This window comes from Salvia hispanica, chromosome 1, assembly GCF_029641045.1.
Source record: "Salvia hispanica isolate PSC_SH4W2 chromosome 1, Shi_PSC_v1, whole genome shotgun sequence".
Taxonomy (NCBI): domain Eukaryota; kingdom Viridiplantae; phylum Streptophyta; class Magnoliopsida; order Lamiales; family Lamiaceae; genus Salvia; species Salvia hispanica.
In genome coordinates, this window is record NC_142692.1 from 38,784,031 (window position 1) to 38,805,678 (window position 21,648).

A 21,648-nucleotide genomic window follows, 5' to 3' on the forward strand; every position below is an offset into this window, starting at 1 on the left:
TAGATTAAGAGGTTTTAGAGGTTGAAATAATGCCAAGTGAATTATATTTTAAAGTGAATGATTATGTTCATATTTCAAAATTTATTTTAACAAAATATTTATGTAAATTGCTAAATTATATCCAACGGGTGGATAACATGCTATTTGTTAGGTAGTCCCACACCAATGGAGAGGACTTAGCTGTGATTGCATTATATCTCCACTCCACTGGAAGATATTTTATGGAGTATGTACCAACAACACTTGGTATTTTATATTGTGTAAAAAAACAAGTAAATAGAACTCAATATTTGCTTACATAATTACATTATTGAAGCATACAAATATATATTTATAATCTATATATTTAATAGCTTATATTATTTAATTAAATCGTTTAATAATATTTTATACAGACATGCATCAATTTTTTTAAAATTTATTTACAATAATCACCTTCCCCCTTTTTATAGAAATATTATTTATTATTGTTTACTTTATATATTATAAATATCAACATCGTATTATATATACACACAAAATAAAATAAAAGGAATATAGTAAAGAATGTGTACAACACCGTACATGCTATATAGAGAATAAAAGAATTGTTAGGCGATTAAATAAATTGCAAGCTTTCTAATTAAGTTTTGATGTTTGCATGAGGATGATAAGCATGATTTATTTAAAAGGTGTAATATCCATACGTCGGCAATCATCCTTACACACTATTTTATGACAAAAGAATTATAAAGAAAAACAATATTTAGTGTACTATATTTGTAGATTGAAGGCGTCTTTACCAGAAACAGTTATACGGAGTACTCCCTCCGTCCCAAGGTATTAGACCAACTTTCCTTTTTGGGATGTCCCAACATATTAGACTCATTTCCCTTTTTAGCAAAAAGCATCTATCTTATTTTATTCTCCACCTACTTTTTTCTCTCTTCTCTCCCCTACTTTTTCCCTCTCTCATATTTTACTCTCTCCACTTTAACTATTTAAATATCAATTCCTTAAATCATGTGCCCAAAAGAAGTGAGTCTAATACTGCGGGACGGAGGGAGTACTAAATTAAATAATTTTAATTATTTTACTTCCTTCTAGTATCTTGTTTGTCGCTCTCTCCCTTCAATCTCATTCTTTCATAAATAGAACTAAATCAATAAATGAAATTATTTAATTTTAATATAATACAATATTGTTTTACTAGCTATAATGTGACATTGTTTTAATTAATAAAATCATTACAAATCAATAGTTCATATAGATAAATTAGCCTATATAGAAAGTCTTATGTATATCTAGTTTCAATTAGAATAGTCACGACGTATATATACACTATGGTATAAACCCAATCAATGAAAATAATAGAGTACCACATAGGTCATACATGACGCATTTTACAGTAGTCACAATTAAATATTTTAATTTAGTATGACAAATACCGACATCTAGTAGTTTATTACTATATCATGAAAAGCGAGGAAGCCTAATTTATTTAATTATTGTTGCAAAGCTTGTATGACTTATAAATATGGGTATTGCAACGAATAGAAGTGGTTGCTTTCTTTCTATGCTCTTTAATTAACTACACTTTCTTTTCAATGGTCGTCGAAATATTTAAATAGCTTTGATTAGGTACAATAAGAAATACTATAGCTAGTTGTTAGTGTTCACTTACGTCATGATTTAATTTTATTTTTTCAGTTTTGATATGACCATATTGTACGTGCGAATGGTGTGGAATTATAAATTAAGGTTATTATCAGGAATTGGTAAATAAATGATGATAACAGTTTTTGAAAATTAAAATTGACTACGTTTCTTAACTGAAGAATGGAGGTGGGGTTGGGGCTGCGTGGGTCCCAGACCCCATCATCCCGTCGTAAAACTTTATTAATCTCGACAATCCATATTAGCTCTACATAATTTGACCTTTTGATAGTTATGAATTCTTCTTATTTCAATTCTATTAGAAATTATTTATTTTTAATAACGACTCTGAGCTTATTAATCTCTTCGTTTAGATTTTTCTAGCTGTTTCGTTTAGGGACATACTATATCTATATGGTTGCTTTTAGATTTACAAGATTCATAAATTTCTAATTCGACAGTCTCATAGCTTTTCCTTTGAATCAGAAAATTCGAAATTATCGTTTTTGTTTTCAATTGCAATCTTTTTATATTAGTTGTCAAACTATGAATTGTTTCTTCTATGAATTATTATAACCGAAAGTGTTATACTATGTGTTTTTTCTCCTTTTTTAAAGTCTAATTTTTTTGTTAATTTATTTTATTTTGCTTTGTGTAAAGACAGTGTACCTTAGTTTCAGGCGATTCTTTCATAATTTCTTATAAAACTATTATGCCATCTCCAACCATTTACACCAAACTCAAATTTATTTTTGAGTATATGTTAACACCAAAAGTAATTTTACTCCAATCATTTTCACCAAACTCAAACCCGAAAAAATATTTCATATCCATCTATTTTTTATACCTTTTCAATTACACCTACATACTTATTTAAATTACACATTAATCCTACAACATTATATCAAAAAGATAAATTAAATTAAATAATAAAATAAATTTTCTTATTATAGATTAAATATATTTTATATTAAAAAATACACTAACTTGAAAATTAACATACACTTCACATGCGATAAAATTAAAATATAAATAAAAACATATTTAAAAATATCACAATTACAAAAAAAAAAAAAAAAAAATTGAAAAAAATTCAAGACTCGAAATTTGTGTTTATTCCAACAACTGATCAACTAGTGCAAGTCCAGGAGAGCATTTCATTTCTTTTTGTGTCATGTCAAGTACTTTTGAAATCGAGCATCTATATTTGTTATTGAAGTTGTTTTTCGTACGTTAATTCACATAATGAAATAATTTTCCATAAATTTTTGCAGTAACACCATATTTGGTGTAAATCCGTAGAAAATATAAAAAATGGGTTTGACTTTGATGTATGGATGGAGATGATTTTTACAGAAAAAATAGGTTTTGGTGTATGGTTGGAGTTGGTCTTAGTATCGAAAATTGATGGTTGTTGGTGGAAAGAAATAGAGGGAAAAATTCATTTTCTAGATCCATCGATTATGGACCGATCAACATAGCTTTTCTTGAATTGCCACATATCCCGGCTACTACTATGCATTATCAGTTAAAACAAAATAAAATATGTGGAAACTTCCTAAATGGACATACTCAAATGTTATACACTAACAAGGAACTAAGAAATGGCCAAATAAAGTGCCATGCTTCGAAGAATAATTGATGTGCGAGTCTAATTAATTAAAGTTGTGTAGCACATGTGGTCACATGAGCAACTCTATGAATCAAGAATGAAGAATCTCACACTTTTAAGGGAAAATACATTCGTTCGATCCTATTTATAAATCGAGGTTTAAATAGTTTTTTTTTTAAATTTATTGTAGTATTATTTGATTTGTAGTAGGATATAAAGTGATTGAGGAAAGTTGAAACAGTGTGACACAACATGACACGTGCGTTCGATCTGGTCACGGAATTCGGCGATTGACAATTGATAAGATATTCGGATGTGAGGTGGAATATGCATGCATACATTTTTATCCATTTATTCCTACAATTTTTGATGCAAGTTACTACCACTACTACTCTTAATATAATTTTATTAAATTTTAGTTTATTCTATAAATTTAAAAAATTATTAGAAAAATTAAAATAATTAAAATTATTCACAATTATTTTATGATAAAAATACGAGATCATCTACGTGTAAAATACTGTTCATAATTTGAATCGTTGTTTTCTTTATGAGTAAAAAACATTGATTTATTTATTATCGATGTTCATATATGATTTATAGAAAATCAACTTTATCGAACAAATTCAAATTTCATAATTGTTCTAACTACTACTACTAATTTTTTAAAGTTACGGACATATGAGAATTTTACCAAACATCATAGTTTTGTGACCATTTGTCCTTTTTAATTATAAATATTACTAGTTGTTATTTTAAAAATAAAATCCCATTTCGACTTAAATGTGAGTTTCAAGAATATTATAGAGAGTGAGTAGGAATAAATTAGAGAAATAGTAAGAAGTAAAATGTTAAATACTACTGTATTTCCACAAAAGTAGGAATGTGACAATTCTCCGAAGATACATTTATTGCAATTATTTTTTTTTAAATAGGTATTTATTTATTTATTTATGTTAACATCGAGTGAGTTCGTCGGTTTGATAGTGAAGCCATGCACCAGAAGACAAATATTTTACTCCAAGCGTACAATTCTCGTGAAAAAGCTTTGGACGCAAATCAACCAACCATAAATATTCAACCCATAATATCTAAATATACCCCCACTCTCATAATTTAATTATTTTTTTACAAACTAAAACTATTATTATTGCTTTCAAAGGAGTATATATGGAGTAAAATATAAAAATGATTAATTAGATAGTTCCTTGCACACTACGATTTGATTGAGTCAGCTCAAAGTCGAAACGTTGCAATTAAAGTAGTATTAATGTAATAAGTTGATTAACTGAAAATTAATTAAATACGTATCAAAGTATGAAGTAAGCATTGATGTCATGAAAATTGAAAATTGGCACGAAGATCTTGTGTTCGTTTGGAACAATATAATAGGATTCAGAGGAACACAATCTTATTTTCGATCCACATATATATTAGACATGTTTGAAAGAGCTCGAACATATTTCGATAACATTTTTGTAAGTATTTATTAAAATTTGTATTTACAAATTTTCATGAAAGTTTAGGCCACTTCCTCTACTTTACAACTTTAGCGAAAGTTCATTACTTATTCTTTAAAGGGTGAGTATGTCATATTTGCAAATTTATGATACATAATTTATTTATTTTATGAAAATAAAGAAAGAATCTTATCCTAGTGGGAACATGCATGAATGAATATATGATAGTCTTCATCAACCAAAAAAACAATATTAATGGGGTAACGTTTGGTAAAACAACTATTCATTTTTTCCTTTTTCTTGATGCATCATTTTCCACTCTTCTTTATTTCTTTCTTTCCAATCCCATTTTCAAACTGAAATGCTATTTAAAATTCATATTCCATTCCCCCTATCCCCTTTTGGATATAAAGTTTACTATAATCTCACTTATTCTATTTCTTTTCGTTTTCTATGAAAATGAAATAAATATATATAGTCATAGTCGACATTTTGTGGATGGAATATTCCTCAAAACTTGAAAGTCTAACGTAGTAGACTAATAGCAGTTGTGGCAGGAAAACATATGCCGTTCTTCACGCTACTTTTATGTTACAATAAAATTGAAAATGCAAATTGTTTATAGATATGTTTAGCATAAAAGCATAACCAGTTCCTATCATTGTCTCTATCAATTCTCTTACCTTTAGTAATTTTGTGGATGAGAATAATTAAGGGAAAGATAAAGGGGAAATGTATATCCACATTGTCCTACGAGAATGATCGAACCAGAGAGAATTTGCAGAATTCCTAGTTTTTCTAAGACCTAGTTTATCATCAAATCCAAAAACTGACGATGATATTACATAGAAAAGTACAATAAAATTAAATCCTCTCTAAATGACCTATGGCAGTTAAAATCCCTTGAATTAATGTCAGCATTATGCCGTATCCAAGTTTTCGCACGAATTTGAAGTCATCCTGAGACTGAATATATATAATTTACGTATACTCCCTTTGTCCCATTAAATATGCAACGTTTGCTTTTGCGCCCTTGTTTTGAAAAAATTATACTCTCTTCGTTCCACAGTAATAGAGACATTTCATTTTCTGCACTCGTTTTAAAAAAAATGATAATAAATAGTTCAAGCGGAGAGAGAGTAAAGTAAGAGAAAGAGTAATGTAGAGAAGAGTCTTATCTACAATATTCTCTCTCTTACTTTACTTTTTCTTCACTTTAACTATTTATAATTATTTTTTCAAAACGAGCGCGCAAAATGAAATGTCTCTATTACTATGGAACGGAGGGAGTAATAAATAACTAAAGCGGTGAAAAATTAAAGTAAGAAAGAGAATAATGTAGAGGAGAATATCCCCTTTTACTTTTATTTTTTTCCACTATTCTCTTTTTTACTTTTATTTTTTTCCACTTTAATTATATATTATTATTTTTCTAAAATATGTATGTAAAAACAAACGTTTCGTAGTATTTAATAGGACAGGAGAGAGTATTTACTAAACCCAGTTAAATTTTGTTCTTACCTCAAGAAAGCCCCATGAATTTGCATGTAACTAAAATGGGAGTCATTAACAACGTGATGTCATCACCTACTAAGATTTCCCCATTTGGAAAGTGGAAGATGAAGAAGCAAATTGCTATTTGAACACTACTTGGTATCTTGTCTTTAACAAAAAAAGAAAGATAATAATACCATAAAAAATTAAACATCTTCAAAAAAAATATCCATTTTGTTGAAGAGAGTATCTTCTTGGAAGTAGCACTGATCATACCTTTATTTGGTCCACCTAATTATAGTCTAATCACTGAAATCAATGGTTAATATCCGTGACACGTCTATTAATTTATAGCAACATTGTGTAGAAAACTAAAAGTGGTGTTTTATTATATGCAAAATTACACATTATTGAAATAATGATAAGTATTATTGGTGTGAAATGTGTTGCCCCAGCAACTTTAAGCCAAGCCACCTGGAAACTTACAAGCTTGGTCTTTATCCACTTTTGATGAATTAATTGAGTGGTCAAATTATATTAAAAAATAAAAATAAATAATTGGTTGATTGTGGGGCCATTAGTAATATATGTATATACTCTACTCTACAGGTGTACGTTTAGAAAGAAATAAAAATATATCAAATTTTATAAATATTTTCAAGTTTACAAGGTTTAAATGCAGTGATTATAAACGGAAAAAAAATAGAGTATAAACAACAGCAAAACAATAATGAAAACAATATATATATAGATAAAAATAATCGATTTATTCATAACTAAGTACTACGGGGTACATAAGAAAAACAGTAGACGAATACAAGAAATCAAAAATAAAAGATTAATAGACACTTAGATGTTATCTACCAACTAAATCCGCTAAATAGAAGTGGTTTCACAACAACTTCAAGACATATGAAAAGTTTCAAACAACAGTCACAAAATCATACGGCAAAATAACGAATTTCGCAACCTTTGTTGATAGCCTTGTCGGGTCAAGTCATTCTGATTTTATCACCTCTAATAAGAGGTGGGCATACTTTGTGTGGCAATAGGTTTAAGTTCCTTCATTCTTTTTTATTTAAATTTTATATAAATTGTTATGCACAAGACTCTACAATTACACGCGCATTAAAAATATTTTTTTGAATAATATATGATTTTTTTTTGTAATCCAAATGTACTCTGAAATTTTCAAATATGGGTCTGAAATCAAATAGTAGTTCATTTAAGTTACTGTTAAGAACACATTTTTATTGAGAATAAATGTAGTGGTAGGGTTGAGTAAGAGAAGAATTTTGGTCTGAATAGTTAAATTAAATGATCCATGTGGATGGAGTCTAATTTCAATTTCAATAATTTCTCAATATTTGGAGTTTAGCACGTAAAAGGTGTGGCCTTCAGTCAACTGCACGTGCACTAACCTCAGTACGCCACCGTTTCACGAGCGGCATTCATTCCTTGCCCCCATCATTATTCTCTATAACACTTGTATTAAAATTTATAATTATAAATTGGGCAAATTCTCATCAAAATAATTATGTTTAATCAAATTTTAAAATTTCTACGTGTAATATATGGTACTGTAATATTTTCCAACATAATGACGGGTTGCAAATAATGACCGTGAGATAATTACAAATAAATTCAGATTTCATAATTTTTCTACATGATTTTATCAAAACGATGTCTGGTTTTCACAACTATCACAATTGCAAACAAATGCATAATACTAAGCAATTAAAGCTTGTACTTAAAAGTAGAGACATGGCCGGTGATGTTTAAAAAAACAAAAGGCACAAATTAAATGAATCGAAATAGACTGACTTATTTGATCATTTTAATTCGTAAATACGATATTCGGCGGAATATTTAATTGATCAATTTTGAATTCATTGTCACGTAGTATGTGTGTAGGTGAAGTGTAGGTGAACACGAGTATTAAAATATATATTTGGATATTTTGACCACGTATTAGATTATATTGAACGACGTTATATTAATAATATGGTATGACACAATATCGATAACCAAAGTCTTAATATGTATTTTATCATACTAAAGTAATCAATAAAGGCCCAAAGAACTCATTAAAAAGATCAACTATACTCTTATACATACATTTAAGAGGATTAATCCATATCGCGTGGAATTACATTATTCAGTTTGCCATTTTTAAAGTGCATATTTGACATAAGAAAATAGAAATTGACTTGGTCTAAATAATGTAAGCATGAAACAATAAAATTTACAAGCATCTAGTTTTTTTGGCTAATTATTTTAAGGATAATTTGTCCTTAAATTCTTAAAGTTTCATTAAATTTTAATTTTGCATATTAACTTAAAAAATTTACTTGTAAATTACTGCACTATTAATTTGTTCCAATTTTCAACCTATCAAGATTTGGATTTTGGCAGTGACACATAGCTTCATGAACTTTTGTGGCACTCTCAAATATCAATCAATACGATTTCACATTGTATAAAGCAAAATGGAGTCGTATTATATTAATTTACATAATTTCATTTATTAAATTAATGTTTATATTAATACATCAAGGATGAAGTAAAACATAAAAAGATCAATAGGCCATCACTCTGCAGACATATTTAATGTGATGTAATGAAAATTTAGAAATTTATAGGAAGATATATACAGTACCTTATTCAACTCAATATTTTAAAATTTGAGCAAAATTATTTTTAAAAAATTAGAAATTGAGTCGGGCTATTTCATCTTTCGTTTTCTTGTATAAATGTGTAACAATCAAAAGTACTATAAACATAGTAATTCCTATTAAGATAACAAAATAGGAAGTAAAACACTGGTACAAGACAGGTAGTTTAGATGATAACACATGGATTGCACACTTGCACTGCATCAAACAAAAAAAAAAGAAAAGAAAACATAGGCCCGTTTGTTAATTTCCTGCGGACTTTAGGCTGAAAACGACACCAAATTGGCAAATAATATAGTTTTATTTAATCCAAAGTAAAATAATAATAATAAAAAGTAGTGAGAAATGGTTGTAGAGGTGGATAGGAATTGGATATAAAAAGGGACCAATTGCTTCCCAATATTCCTATGCAATCTCCTCATTCCTTCCTTCCTATTCCTAAACCATTCATCATTCCACAATATATTTCCACAAAACTCAAAGAAACACAAACACCTCTTTATTAACTTCAATCTTTTTTCACACCAAAAAAAAATCAGTTTGAATTATTGCAATGGAAAAGAACACAAAGGCATCAAGATTCAACAGAATCTGTGTCTTCTGTGGAAGCAGTCCTGGTAAGAAGCCTAGCTACCAGCTTGCAGCTGTCCAGCTTGGAAAAGAAATGGTAATTAATTTATTTCATCATTATTTCATCATTATTTTGTAGTTTTTCTAATAAAAAAAAAATGTGTAAAAGGTTGAGAGGAACATAGACTTGGTGTATGGAGGTGGAAGCATAGGATTGATGGGTTTGATTTCTCAAGCTGTGTATAATGGCGGCCGCCACGTGTTGGGGTAATAATCAGATTATTTTTATTTATTTATTCTTTTTAATTCTTTAATTTATTTATATTTTGTTATTCCACAGGGTGATTCCCAAAACTCTGATGCCTAGAGAGGTAAGCATATTTTAAAAAAAATATTGTACTTATATAGTAAAATGGCATGTAATTAGAATAAATGGCGATATCAGATAACAGGAGAGCCAGTGGGAGAAGTAAGAGCTGTTTCTGGTATGCATCAAAGGAAGGCTGAGATGGCTAGACAAGCTGATGCTTTTATAGCCCTACCTGGTACGTCGGAATAATTATGAAATTAGATGAAATTCTAATTCGCCCCACAATTTCAAAAATCAATTGAAAAACATCACACGCAGGCCACCACATATTTTCATAAAATCCAAGCACGATTATTTTTCTGATTGATTGTGGATGAAGGTGGCTATGGTACATTGGAAGAATTGTTGGAAGTCATAACTTGGGCTCAACTTGGAATTCACGACAAACCGGTAATTTCTAACCATTTTATTCAATATTTGAAATGTGTGATGTGGTTATTTATGACAAATTATAATTCCTTTTGGTTCTTCTTTGTTAAAAAGGATAAATAGAAATATCAACAATATGATTCCAATATGAATTATAATTTACAGGTGGGTTTGCTCAATGTGGATGGCTACTACAATTCACTGTTGTCGTTCATAGACAAAGCTGTGGATGAAGGTTTCATTGCACCATCTGCCCGTCATATCATTGTGTCTGCCCAAACTGCCCATGAACTAATGTCAAAGCTCGAGGTACAACACACCCCATGCATCAACTATAAAACAAATTTATAAATATTTTATTAACACTATAAATTTTATTTCATCGATGATCATGGTGGAGTAGTATTATTTTGTGGTTGGTGTTGCACGTTTTGTTGCCTGTAATTAATAAATTGGCATTTAAAATGCAGGATTATGTTCCGAAACATAACGAGGATACACCAAAGCTTAGTTGGGAAATGGAACAACAATTGGGCTATACCACAAGATCAGATATTGCTCGTTGACTTGGAATTTATTAAGTCTTAATTTATTTAATTAGGCAAAGTACATATTTAATTTTGACACACATGCAACGTCACATGATGCTTAGCTAGGCCTAGGGATTTACATAGTTTAAAATACTCCATTGATTTTAAATTTAGTGGAATTTTTATTCCATTATTTTGTGCCTAGTGTTGCATTGTTCCTCTGTTTGATCCTTTTTTAAAGTGATAATCTCAATTAAATTTGTTAGAAGATGTTTATTGTGTGTACTTGTTGCAAGGTGTATTATTATAAATCAAATAAATTATCATTAGATACTACGGTGTGTATACATAGGGAATGCATGTGTTGCTACATTGTTATCACACTAAAATAATGAAATAAATCAAATCAAAATAATACCAAAAAGTTGGAGCAAAGTAATAGGGCATTAGCGCGACATAAGTGACACAACAAGATTAATATTGTCGCTCTAATCCTATGTTCATGTCCCCCATCTTATCCAATTAATGCATTAACTAATCGATCTTCTTCATGCTTTAAAAGTATTCACATTTATTATTTTATCTTATAGTTTCACAATTAAGAATGCTGTGGGAGAAAATCAATAAGTCTCGACAGTTGGACGTACGTTAGTATGATTCAAATTCTAATTTGTCTCGCAATTAATTATCTTTCTTTGTCTACTTGTTCGTACCAATTTTTCTTCTCTAATAATTCATTCGCCCATAAAAAATAGTCTGTTATTTGAAAATAAAAATTATTTCATTAAGAAGAAAACATATCATAAATAAATAGAGACTAATTTTTGGTTATGGATCAAATTGAAAAAAAAAAACACTTGGGGGGAGTATTACTAATTGGTCAATTTCATCCAAATTAACTTTTGCTATGTGAACAAAGGATTCAAACTACGAAAGATAAATAAAACTAAGGTGCAACTTAAACTTTATATTGGTCAATCCATGGGAGAGAGAAGTGTTGTCGACAGAAAGTGATGTTGAAGTTATAGATAAGAACTGAAATAGAGTGTTGATTAGCAAGTAGGCTCTCCACTTTGTTTCATACTCATGTAATAATTAATTTAATTATGTAGTTGATGCCACGCATGGTTACCACCACATATGTATGTCTTAAATGGTGTTGGAGGTTGGGTGGGTTGACAACACTATATGGATACTTTTGACTACTGCCGATAATTTTTGACATAATATATACGAACACATATAAAATTAAAAGATTAATGTCAATATTTATTGTTTTCATTTCCTTATCAAATTGATCCAATAAGAATAATACTATAATTATTTGATTCATGGTTTATGTTTTTATTGTTTCACTTTTCACATGTCATATTCTTTCCACCCCGCCTTGATCATCAATTCAGCAAGCCCCGCTAGTTCAAGCCATTATATTGTGTCAACACAGATAAGATCGTGTCACTATAAATTCGTGTAGTGTACTGATGGTGTTCGAGTTTGAATGTAGTAGATCAAATTCATATTCAAATTAAGAGTTTCCCTAATAGATCGTGATCGAATTGGACCTTAACAGGTGGGTCGTCATCAGATTGACCCGATAACAACCCAACCCACACAGGCCCTAGTTAGACACTCGAAATCCATCGTAGCATAACCAAAAAACATACGTTGGTGGAAACTTGGCGAAGGGTACCCATACCCGGATCCGAATGGGCTTGATCCAGGTAGAGGCACCGTCCGGCCAGACGGTCCAACACAAGTTCGTTTCAATAACAATTAGGCACTTGTATGCAATCAACTAGCATCCATGTAAGCATACATATATAGAACAAGACAACAAGTTCAAGCATTTACTACAAAATTTACACTCAAGATGGATAGATATGCACATAAAGCACATTCCCTAAGAAGCACTCTAAATATGAAAAAAATCTAAGCATGAAATGGTGCAGCAAGCGAACGAACGGTTTTCTACGTGAAAGATTGAGTGACGGACGATGTAGTCACCAGAGCTGAGAGAAGGCCAATTATAACTGCGCTGTTGTAGGTGCTCGGTTCAGTTTGCATCGAGTTGTTTCTTGAATCCACGAATGACTCGTTGAGAAATGGCCCACCGACTAGCGCCCCCATCGCAACGTTAGGGTTTGGCTGTTCCGACTCGAGCCATTTGAAACCGTCCTTGCAACCGGTCGTTGCATCAGTTGGAATTGAGGCTCCTCTGTGATGGACATATTGGGGATACTTATCTCCATAGCCCACAAGAAAACTCATTTTCAGAGGGTTGTTTCCCAATACAAAATCTGCCTGAAAATATCAATATATATGTAAGCAAATAATAGTCACATCTCAAATAATAACTAAGAACTATTAACATCCATTTGAGTTAGATAGTGCTGATATGTATATATACATAATATTGATATATTGTACCTGAGATATTGCGAACTTTCGCAGATCTGACGGCCTGAAATCTCTTCCGTTACAAGACAACTTTGCTGTTCGGGACGAGAGCATGTAATCGCTGTATATGACCGCAAGAAAGGCTGAGGCGACGGGATGCTGTAAGGCGTTCCATTGACTTATCCATACTAATCCACCTGCATAGATAAGATTGAGTTAACATTATAAGCTCACACAAGTTTGTATTTGCTCGAGACTCATCGATGAAACGAGTTCAAGAACAAAACAAGCATATGATCAGAAGGAAGATTACTGTGTGTTCTGCTAGTGGTAGCAGTTGGAGATTTGGGTAATAGACCACACATGACTGCTTCTGCCGACTCTCTATACTTGTTGAGAACGTTGGAATTGGAGACGTCCTTTGATCCGAAGAAGGAGACTCGAGACAGGAGAACCTGCAGTAAGGTGCTTCGTTACTTTTTGGACTGTCAATAAAGCCTATTGAAATGAGAAATCGGAAAGCAGAGATGAAACGTGCCTGCACTCCCGCCAGCTTGTTGTCCCAGCTAAACCACGTTGGGCCGCCCCAATCAGCGAAATCTTCGCCATTCTTTCCAGTCAGGTATTCCATGTATGATCGATCCCGTGTTGCATGAAAGAGCCAACTTGCTGCCCACAAGAGCTCATCACCGAAGCCAGTGGAGTTGTAGAATGTTTGCACTTCGGGAATGCTGGCACTATACGATCCTCTGTATTTGTCCGCGAAAGTAAATAATTGTTTAGCATGCTTGAGAAGTGTGGCTGAGTACGCAGAATCGCTGCTCCTAAACACCAGAGATGCTGATGCTAGAGCAGCTGCTGTTTCTGCAGCAACATCGGTTCCTGGAGCAGACGTGTTCACCTGCGTGAGAGGCCTTGCCTCGTTCATGTCCTCGGGTCTCTCCCAACAGCTATGGTCCATTTTAGGGCTCCCCACCTTCCAAACCATTTCAATATCAAGAAATGGCACATAGGTGTTTCAAAGTCGTAATGCACTATGTGTCACGAGCAAATCACAAAAACGCACGAAATTGGCTAGCCAATTCGACACCACACGACTACATTTGAGGGCGCTGACAAGCCAGGGACTTTTCGATAACATTTTTGGATATAAATACATGAGAAAAGACAGCTATTTATATTGAAAACACTGCACTATGAGAAGGAAAATACTGCAAGATAAACTATGCAAAAGCACCTAAAGCAATGAAAGCAACAGCATTACTCTAGTAAACAAACTTGAGATCTATCAGAATTAGGATGAACTATGCAAAGCAGGAAAAAAGGCAATTCACCTGAATGTATAACACATTATCAGTAGGATGAGCGTTAATGAGGAAGTCTGTGATCCACTTAAGAGAGCCTTGGACGGGCTCCAACTGATCTACAGCCTTCATTTGGTCGCCATACTCGAGGATGGACCACGACAACACTGTGGCAGTGAAAGCCATGGGAAATCCAAACTTCATATGATCACCGGCATCGTACATTCCCTTGGAAAGATCCAATTTTGCCTCACTCCCGTCATCCAAAGCCGAATCCCCCCTCCAAGTAATCCGATTATCCTCCAGCTTTCCAGCTTCAGAATTCAACAAGAAAACTCAAAAACTCCAGCATTATTTTTGCTTTAGCATTCTAACACAATTGATCAAAATTTCATCTTTCTCCACTCTTCAGAAATCTCACTGTTAACTAAGGATAACCTCAAATCTTAGGAAACTATTCCACTTCCAAACCCAGTTACAGCATTATCTTTTCTATAGCATATAAATCAAATTAGTCCAAATTTAATCACTCTCCAGCCTTGAAGCTTCATAACTAATCATTTCCCAATTCCCCAGTTATTTTTTCTTGAGCATATTAGTCAAATTATTCCAACCTTATTACTTTATTTCGACACAGAAGTAACTAATAAGGAGCTAAAACCACTATCATTTTTCCAACAAGAAATCAAAAAAAGACACACACAGAGAGAGAGAGAGAGAGAGAGAGAGAATGTACATTTTTGTATGTCGAGAAACTGGGTTGCAACCTTGAGAGCATCAGCATATTTCTTGTCAATGGCGCCGGGAGGGCCAGGAACAGGGGCAGGTCCAGAGTCAGATTTGTGAATCTTGGATCTAACAGTGAAGAAAACAGCCAAAGCCACAACACCCGAAACTATGAAGGCTATAAACCAACTGCACCAACCTCCTTTCGAACTACTCTTCTCCCCCATTTTCTTCCAGAGAGAGAGAGATATGAGAAATGTATGTCTTCCCGACTGCAAAAGATTAGATTTTGACAAGACCCAAGTTCTTGAAATCTCTAAAATTCAGCAAATATTTTATAATCGAGGGAAATGAAAATGCGTATGCACAAGTAGTAGTAATTTTTAGAGGAATATATTAAAGAACAGTAAAGGTAGAATCTTGTGTGTATGAAAATGATATCTTTGGATGGATTAGGCAAATTGTGTCAACCGACACTCGCAGTTGTTAAACATGTTAGTACTATATTCCTACAATTTTTTTTTTTATCATTTCTTTCAATAAATAACGAAAAATTCGGAAACATACTTATACTAATAAGTTTATTAATTTTCTCGATCGAAACCATGACAAGTTAATTTATACCAACCTTGATAATGTGATTAGCCATATGATTGAGATTGCATTTGGATATGTGTCGGTCTTCTTTCATCTATAGTACTCCGTCTCCACTTAAGATAACACGTTTTCCTTTTTAGTTTATCTCAATTAAGATGACACATTTCATTTTTTGGAAACTTTTTCTCTCCAATTAATACACTCAACTACTCTTTCTCATTCCTATTAAAATATCCATCTTTCTTTATCTCTATACTTTAATATTTACACTCACTTTTTTCTCTCCAATTAAACACCTTAATCACTAACTCCTAATATCTCGTGCCGGCTAAGCAATGTGTCATCTTAGCCGGGACGGAGGGAATATTTGTCATGTCACCTTTGTCAACAATAAATGATAATTTATTAATATATTAAATAGTACTCCCTTCGTTCTATAGTAATAGAGTCGTTTTGCTATTTTGGTACGTTCCATTATATTATAGTCATTTCCCTTTTATTAAAAGTCAACATACTTTTCCACACCTCTTTTACCTTCTCCTATTTTTTTCTCTCTTCATCTCTCTACCTTTTTCATTTTCCACTTTATTTTCTCTTTTACTTAATTCACCTAACACAATTTTTCTTAATCTTCATGCCGAAAAGAACGCTTTCATTACTATGGAACGGAAGGAGTAGAATTTTGAATTTAAAATATGAAAATAAACTGTATTTACTTTAGTAATAAATGATCATTTTCATAAATTTAAATTATACTCCTTCGTAAAAGTACTTTCTATAAATATTTATTGTTTTTTTTTCTATTTACTTTTTTAAATTACAGGACAACCTAAATATTTACCAAATTTGTTGATATTTTTGGTAATTTTCCTGCAAAAATATATCGGCATACACCATTTTTAATTAAAATAAAAGTAGGAAATGAAAGTAAATAAAGAAATCCTTAGATAGCATTTTAAGAAAAGTAGTTTAAATTTTAAAGATTAATTTGGCCCCTTTAAAATGAATGTGGTGTGAGTGTGAAAGCCCAGTAGCTTTTCAATGACTAATGAAATGTGATGAAAATTGCTCTCACTCAAATCCTAATGCTTCAATGTTGATGCTATGGTCTGATTCTGAATAGTCTCGCTCTCTGATTATTTTTTTCCGATCAGGTAGATTTTCTTCCCGCCATACCTTCGTCTCCATTTTCAGCTGAATGGCGTTTAATTTTATTTTTTAATTGTAAGCGATTTATAAAGGTTTGGAATTTGGTGGGAGAAGATGGATTTCTCTAATTTGAATGAATCGCGAAAGGGTCTGTGATTTAGGGTTTATGGTTGCAAAGCAATTTCGGATTTACTCGCTTTCTGATTTTCCGGCGTTGAATTGTTAATTTTCAATGGCGATTCTTTGTAATGAGGCATGTCGCTTGCTTGTGTGTGAATCAACTTGTTTGTTTTTGTGATGAAATAGTGTGACCATGTTAGTACCTTTGCTCGAAGTATCTACGCGTGTTGATTAGGAAGCAGCAGCTGAACCTCATCAGTATTCATTTTCCCTTTCCTCATAGATTTAGGGCACTTAGGTGAATTGATCATTTATCATAGATTAGTGAGCAGCAGCTGTATTTGGCGTGATTATAATTACAGTGGCTTCTCCTACTTTCCCTGAGTCCGATTCCGAGTCCTCATCGTCCTGTTATTATTCATCCCGTGCTCATCTATGCAAGTTTTAGAAGTAAAACGGACTTGGTGCATTGTCGAGCTCATGTTTGTTGCTTTCTAAGATGGAGAACTTTATGAGGAGCAATTTGGTAATAGTATATGTTTTATCAGTGTGCAATGTTTAAAAAGTAGATAGTGATCAATATGAGTCCATTATACTAGTAGTATTTTTCAAACTGTTTGAGAAGCTGAGATTGGAGATGTGGCACATTTGGAAAATAGTTCATAATGTAGTAAGCAGTGAAATATGAATTCTCCTTTTTCTTAAGCAGATCATTGGTTCCCGTCTGTATTAGCGGTATTGGCCACTATGTTTCTCAGTTTAAAAACTCATCGTACAGGAACTTGGCATGTCGTTATGATGGTTTTAGCATATCTGAACTTAATTTGACCTTATCAAGACATTAAACGAGCATTTGGCACAGTTGCTTACTCACCGAGCCTAATTTTGTTTCCTCAAAGAATGATTAGTTTTCCTTGCATTTGAAAATTACTGATTGTTGAAGCAACCCAGTCTAAGGTGTAAATTCTACTACTTAACTGAGACAGTGTGATGTGGGACACACTTGCAGAGGAACATAGCCAGCATTTCAATTACATTGGTGAAATCTGGGGTGAGGATCTAACCAAGGTAAGCTCATCTCTTGCATTCAACTGAAAACATATTGATGATCCTTAGTCTGCTGTTGAGTAGTACCAGATGAAAGTTTGGTTATCTTCTTCAAATGGTTTTCTTTCATGCCTTGCCGAAAATATTTTTCTGATGTTATTCCTGTCTGATGCTACAGATGGATGGTGAATCTAACGAGCAACAAACCAAGCGAGAACGATTGAGGACGAGATGGACACCTGCTCTTGATAAAATTTTCGCAGACATAGTTGTGGAACAGATTCGACAGGGAAAGAGACCAAACAATATTTTCGACAAGAAAACATGGACTCAGATCCGCGAGGAATTCAATAGACAGACTGGTCTCAGTTTTAATAACAAACAATTAAGAAAGCATCTTAATGTTCTACGTACTCGTTATCATAGTTTCCAATCCATTTATACGCAGAATGATGCAATGCCAGATCCCTGCTACGCAGGTTTTGAGATGTGGGAAGATATCGGGGTATCTCTCTTATCTGTATGTATCAAGATGATTTTGAAGTTCTCAAAGAAATCTTGTTTGATAAATCCCAACTTGCGTGCAGGCACAAGCAAAGATGGAACCAGCGAAGACAAAGGAATGCCCTATTTACGAGCAGCTATGCACAATATTTGCAGATTCAGGCGTGGATGGAAAATACGCCCAATCAAGCCACTACGGAGGATTGAACAAGTCAGCTGGAATTGATCAGTTTAGTTCGGAAGGTGCAAACCCAAGTCCTAAAACTCCATCCAAGTCGAAATCTATGCTAGGAAATGGATCTTCGCCCCAAAACGTTAGCAAGAGCATGGCTGACAAAAAGAGAAAGCGTACTTCTGAAGTTGGATCCATCTCTGATCAAAGTCACGGGCTAATTGACACTATGGCTACAGCCTTCTTAGATATGATCGAGTCCTCTAGGCTTCGAACAGCCACAAAGCCTCAAATGGATGAAAGATTCACCATCACTAACTGCATAAAAGCGCTGGACAAGATTGAAGGAGTTCATGACAAACTTTACTATGCTGCCTTGGATGTGTTTGAAGAGAATCCTAATTTCAGGGAGTTGTTCCTTTCTCTGCAGAACGACTACCTTCGACTAACATGGTTGCAGGGAAAATGTGCTCCATTTAGCTATTGAGTTCTGGTTCGATTCGTCTTTTTGACTAAGGGTGCAGTATCTCTTTTGCTTGTAAAGTACACAGATCTTTTGATCCCTTGAAGCAGTGTATAGGAATGGGATTTCGTAACATGCTCAGGTGTATATAGCCCTTAGTTTGTAGTAGTAATTTGAATTGCGCTTATTTTTATCAATGTTCAATCATTTAGTATTTAAAGTACATTTCATGATAGAGATATTTCCAACAGTATGCTGCAAGAAAATCTAATTCACATTTCACAGTTTTTGAATTATACTCAATTAGAATTTAAACTGTAATTAATTTGGTATGTTATATAATTACATAACAAAATAACAATGTGCGAGGTTTATAATATGCAAGTTGAGATGGCCGAGTTGGTCTAAGGCGCCAGATTAAGGTTCTGGTCCGAAAGGGCGTGGGTTCAAATCCCACTCTCAACATAAGTATTATTTTTTTAAAGTTAAAACTTATTATTGAATAATTATATTGGACAAATAAAACAATTCATATTTTTTGTCAAAATATAAACCGACAAGGATATTACCATAAAAAATAATTAATGTATTGTTTTGTAATTTGAGATGTGAATCTAAATATACTTGATGGAAATATTTAATGGGTAAAAATATAAAATGGAAAGGACATTACCATTAAAAAAAAAAACAATGCAGTAATTGTGTAAATATGAAAACTTAAAAGGATTCAAACGTAAATAATGAAAAATCCGAATGACCAAAACCCTCACTATATAAACACCCTTTACTAAATAAAGGCTCCCTTTCAGTCTCTCTCTCTCTGTACTCCCTCGATTGATTGAGAGCTGAAATTCTGCAATCATGTTGGTTTATCAAGATCTGCTCACCGGTAATTTGCTAGTTTTGGGTTAATTTAGTTTTAATTTAATGGTTGTTAATAATTGTGTGTAGATCTGCTTGTGAGTTATATCCTTTTCCATTACTAGGTTTTGATTATTTATTTAATTTGGTTTTGTTAGCGGGTGCTTGATCTGTAGTGTTATGATTCTGATCTAATTGAATTTTGTTTTTAGAGGCTGGTTTCTGGTTTGTGATTTAGGTTTTGATAAAAATTAGATTTATATATTGGAATATGAATTATGATGTTGCCTTTAGTTTAGTGAATTAGTTATGATATTTTGGATTTTGAATATGATAAATACTGTAATTAAGATTTATTTGGATTGCTCTTGAAGTTCATAGTGTATTTTTTAATTTTTGTTTGTTAGTTGGTTGGGTGATGGATTTGTTGTGGATTTTTAGTTGCTCTAAGAAATACATATGGTTGTTTGTAGGTGATGAACTCCTCTCTGACTCTTTCCCCTACACTGAAATCGAGAATGGAGCTCTGTGGGAAGTTAACGGAAAGGTTAGAATTTGCACTTTGTAGGTCGATGTAATGTCATTATCTGTGACTGTATGCAAGTTTATTCTGTTTCTCATCTGTCTGAATTTTCTGTTACCACAGTGGGTAGTTATGGGTGCAGTTGATGTCGACATCGGAGCTAACCCTTCGGCTGAAGGTGGAGGGGAAGATGAAGGAGTTGACGACCAAGCTGTGAAAGTGGTTGACATTGTCGACACATTCAGGCTGCAGGTTTGCTCCGTGTAGTTTTATGTGTTACTCGTGTCAAAAATGTGATTTTTGATGTTCATGGTTTGAGCCTATTCTTTTATAGGAGCAACCTCCATTCGACAAGAAGCAGTTTATTGCATATATCAAGAAGTATATCAAGACTTTGACTCCCAAGCTTGACGCGGAGAAACAAGACGAGTTTAAGAAGTCCATCGAGGGAGCAACCAAATATCTTGTCTCTAAACTCAAAGATCTCCAATTGTAAGAATCCTATCTCTCTGTTTTACCATCCTTATAGTTGTAAATTATGTTGACTGTTGGGATTTTTTGGTTCATGTTTACACCTATGTATTTATTCATAAATACATCATTTCTGATTTACCTTGTAGATCTTCTATGTTTATGATGAAATTGTAGCATTTGCAATTGAAATAGAATGATGAGTGTGTATACATTTTCTGTTATCACAGTTTTGTCGGGGAGAGCATGGCTGATGATAGCTCGTTGGTGTTTGCTTACTACAAGGAAGGTGCGACTGATCCAACATTTTTGTACTTCGCCCATGGCTTGAAGGAAATCAAGTGTTGAGTGTCTGGAAAACTAGTCACTTACCCGAGTGTTTCTCGTGTTTATCTATTATAGTACTCTTTAAGACATTATTCGTGTTCGTCCGGATTTAACTTCAAATTTTCGTTATGTAATTGCATTTTTGACCTAATTACTTATATTTTGGTTGAATGTTAATTTCTTATGATTGTGATCAAATTAATTAGGACTTAATTATTTAGAATGAAAGCTAATGCCATATGTTTGATTTTCTTCAACGTCTGCAGGCATCT

The 21,648-nt window shown here is 32.7% G+C and overlaps 4 protein-coding genes and 1 non-coding gene across 10 annotated transcripts; 4 read left to right on the forward strand and 1 right to left on the reverse strand.

Moving 5' to 3' along the window:
- The first annotated feature begins 9,282 nt into the window (after nucleotides 1-9,282).
- On the forward strand, nucleotides 9,283-10,983 carry LOC125219554 (cytokinin riboside 5'-monophosphate phosphoribohydrolase LOG1-like). Its single transcript, XM_048121565.2, has 7 exons — nucleotides 9,283-9,543; nucleotides 9,616-9,713; nucleotides 9,787-9,817; nucleotides 9,892-9,991; nucleotides 10,136-10,206; nucleotides 10,351-10,494; nucleotides 10,656-10,983. The coding sequence occupies exons 1-7, from the start codon at nucleotides 9,430-9,432 to the stop codon at nucleotides 10,749-10,751; spliced, it is 654 nt and encodes a 217-aa protein (XP_047977522.1). The 5' UTR covers nucleotides 9,283-9,429; the 3' UTR covers nucleotides 10,752-10,983.
- A 1,493-nt stretch (nucleotides 10,984-12,476) lies between these two features.
- Nucleotides 12,477-15,554, reverse strand: LOC125218256 (endoglucanase 10-like). Its single transcript, XM_048119892.2, has 6 exons — nucleotides 15,153-15,554; nucleotides 14,447-14,730; nucleotides 13,651-14,088; nucleotides 13,426-13,567; nucleotides 13,143-13,309; nucleotides 12,477-13,016 (listed from the first exon to the last, which is right to left on the reverse strand). The coding sequence occupies exons 1-6, from the start codon at nucleotides 15,367-15,369 to the stop codon at nucleotides 12,684-12,686; spliced, it is 1,581 nt and encodes a 526-aa protein (XP_047975849.1). The 5' UTR covers nucleotides 15,370-15,554; the 3' UTR covers nucleotides 12,477-12,683.
- A 1,188-nt stretch (nucleotides 15,555-16,742) lies between these two features.
- Nucleotides 16,743-19,419, forward strand: LOC125219019 (L10-interacting MYB domain-containing protein-like). 6 transcript variants are annotated; one of them, XM_048120862.2, is made up of 4 exons: nucleotides 16,743-16,893; nucleotides 18,018-18,076; nucleotides 18,234-18,575; nucleotides 18,643-19,419. In XM_048120862.2, the coding sequence occupies exons 3-4, from the start codon at nucleotides 18,234-18,236 to the stop codon at nucleotides 19,216-19,218; spliced, it is 918 nt and encodes a 305-aa protein (XP_047976819.1). In that variant the 5' UTR covers nucleotides 16,743-16,893; nucleotides 18,018-18,076; the 3' UTR covers nucleotides 19,219-19,419. The 6 variants fall into 6 exon arrangements, with proteins under 6 accessions (XP_047976819.1, XP_088919212.1, XP_047976816.1 ...); XM_089063086.1 differs by having other exon boundaries at nucleotides 16,746-16,893; nucleotides 17,952-18,076; XM_048120859.2 differs by having other exon boundaries at nucleotides 16,746-16,893; nucleotides 17,960-18,076.
- A 159-nt stretch (nucleotides 19,420-19,578) lies between these two features.
- TRNAL-AAG (transfer RNA leucine (anticodon AAG)) lies at nucleotides 19,579-19,659 on the forward strand. The gene has a single exon. It is a non-coding gene; the product is annotated as a tRNA-Leu (tRNA).
- Nucleotides 19,660-19,951: 292 nt separating this feature from the next.
- On the forward strand, nucleotides 19,952-21,560 carry LOC125222887 (translationally-controlled tumor protein homolog). Its single transcript, XM_048125754.2, has 5 exons — nucleotides 19,952-20,083; nucleotides 20,529-20,602; nucleotides 20,702-20,830; nucleotides 20,913-21,070; nucleotides 21,280-21,560. The coding sequence occupies exons 1-5, from the start codon at nucleotides 20,056-20,058 to the stop codon at nucleotides 21,395-21,397; spliced, it is 507 nt and encodes a 168-aa protein (XP_047981711.1). The 5' UTR covers nucleotides 19,952-20,055; the 3' UTR covers nucleotides 21,398-21,560.
- Nucleotides 21,561-21,648: the final 88 nt, after the last annotated feature.

Coding starts and splice junctions, on each gene's coding strand:
- LOC125219019 (XM_089063086.1), top strand. CDS start 17,999: ATGTGGGACACACTTGCAGAGGAACATAGCCAGCATTTCAATTACATT. Junction 18,077..18,233: donor GGGGTGAGGATCTAACCAAG/GTAAGCTCATCT, acceptor CTGATGCTACAG/ATGGATGGTGAATCTAACGA. Junction 18,576..18,642: donor TCGGGGTATCTCTCTTATCT/GTATGTATCAAG, acceptor ACTTGCGTGCAG/GCACAAGCAAAGATGGAACC.
- LOC125219554 (XM_048121565.2), top strand. CDS start 9,430: ATGGAAAAGAACACAAAGGCATCAAGATTCAACAGAATCTGTGTCTTC. Junction 9,544..9,615: donor TCCAGCTTGGAAAAGAAATG/GTAATTAATTTA, acceptor AATGTGTAAAAG/GTTGAGAGGAACATAGACTT. Junction 9,992..10,135: donor TGCTTTTATAGCCCTACCTG/GTACGTCGGAAT, acceptor TTGTGGATGAAG/GTGGCTATGGTACATTGGAA.
- LOC125222887 (XM_048125754.2), top strand. CDS start 20,056: ATGTTGGTTTATCAAGATCTGCTCACCG. Junction 20,831..20,912: donor TCGACACATTCAGGCTGCAG/GTTTGCTCCGTG, acceptor ATTCTTTTATAG/GAGCAACCTCCATTCGACAA. Junction 21,071..21,279: donor AAACTCAAAGATCTCCAATT/GTAAGAATCCTA, acceptor CTGTTATCACAG/TTTTGTCGGGGAGAGCATGG.
- LOC125218256 (XM_048119892.2), bottom strand. CDS start 15,369: ATGGGGGAGAAGAGTAGTTCGAAAGGAGGTTGGTGCAGTTGGTTTATA. Junction 14,089..14,446: donor ATAATGTGTTATACATTCAG/GTGAATTGCCTT, acceptor ATGGTTTGGAAG/GTGGGGAGCCCTAAAATGGA. Junction 13,017..13,142: donor GAAAGTTCGCAATATCTCAG/GTACAATATATC, acceptor TGATATTTTCAG/GCAGATTTTGTATTGGGAAA.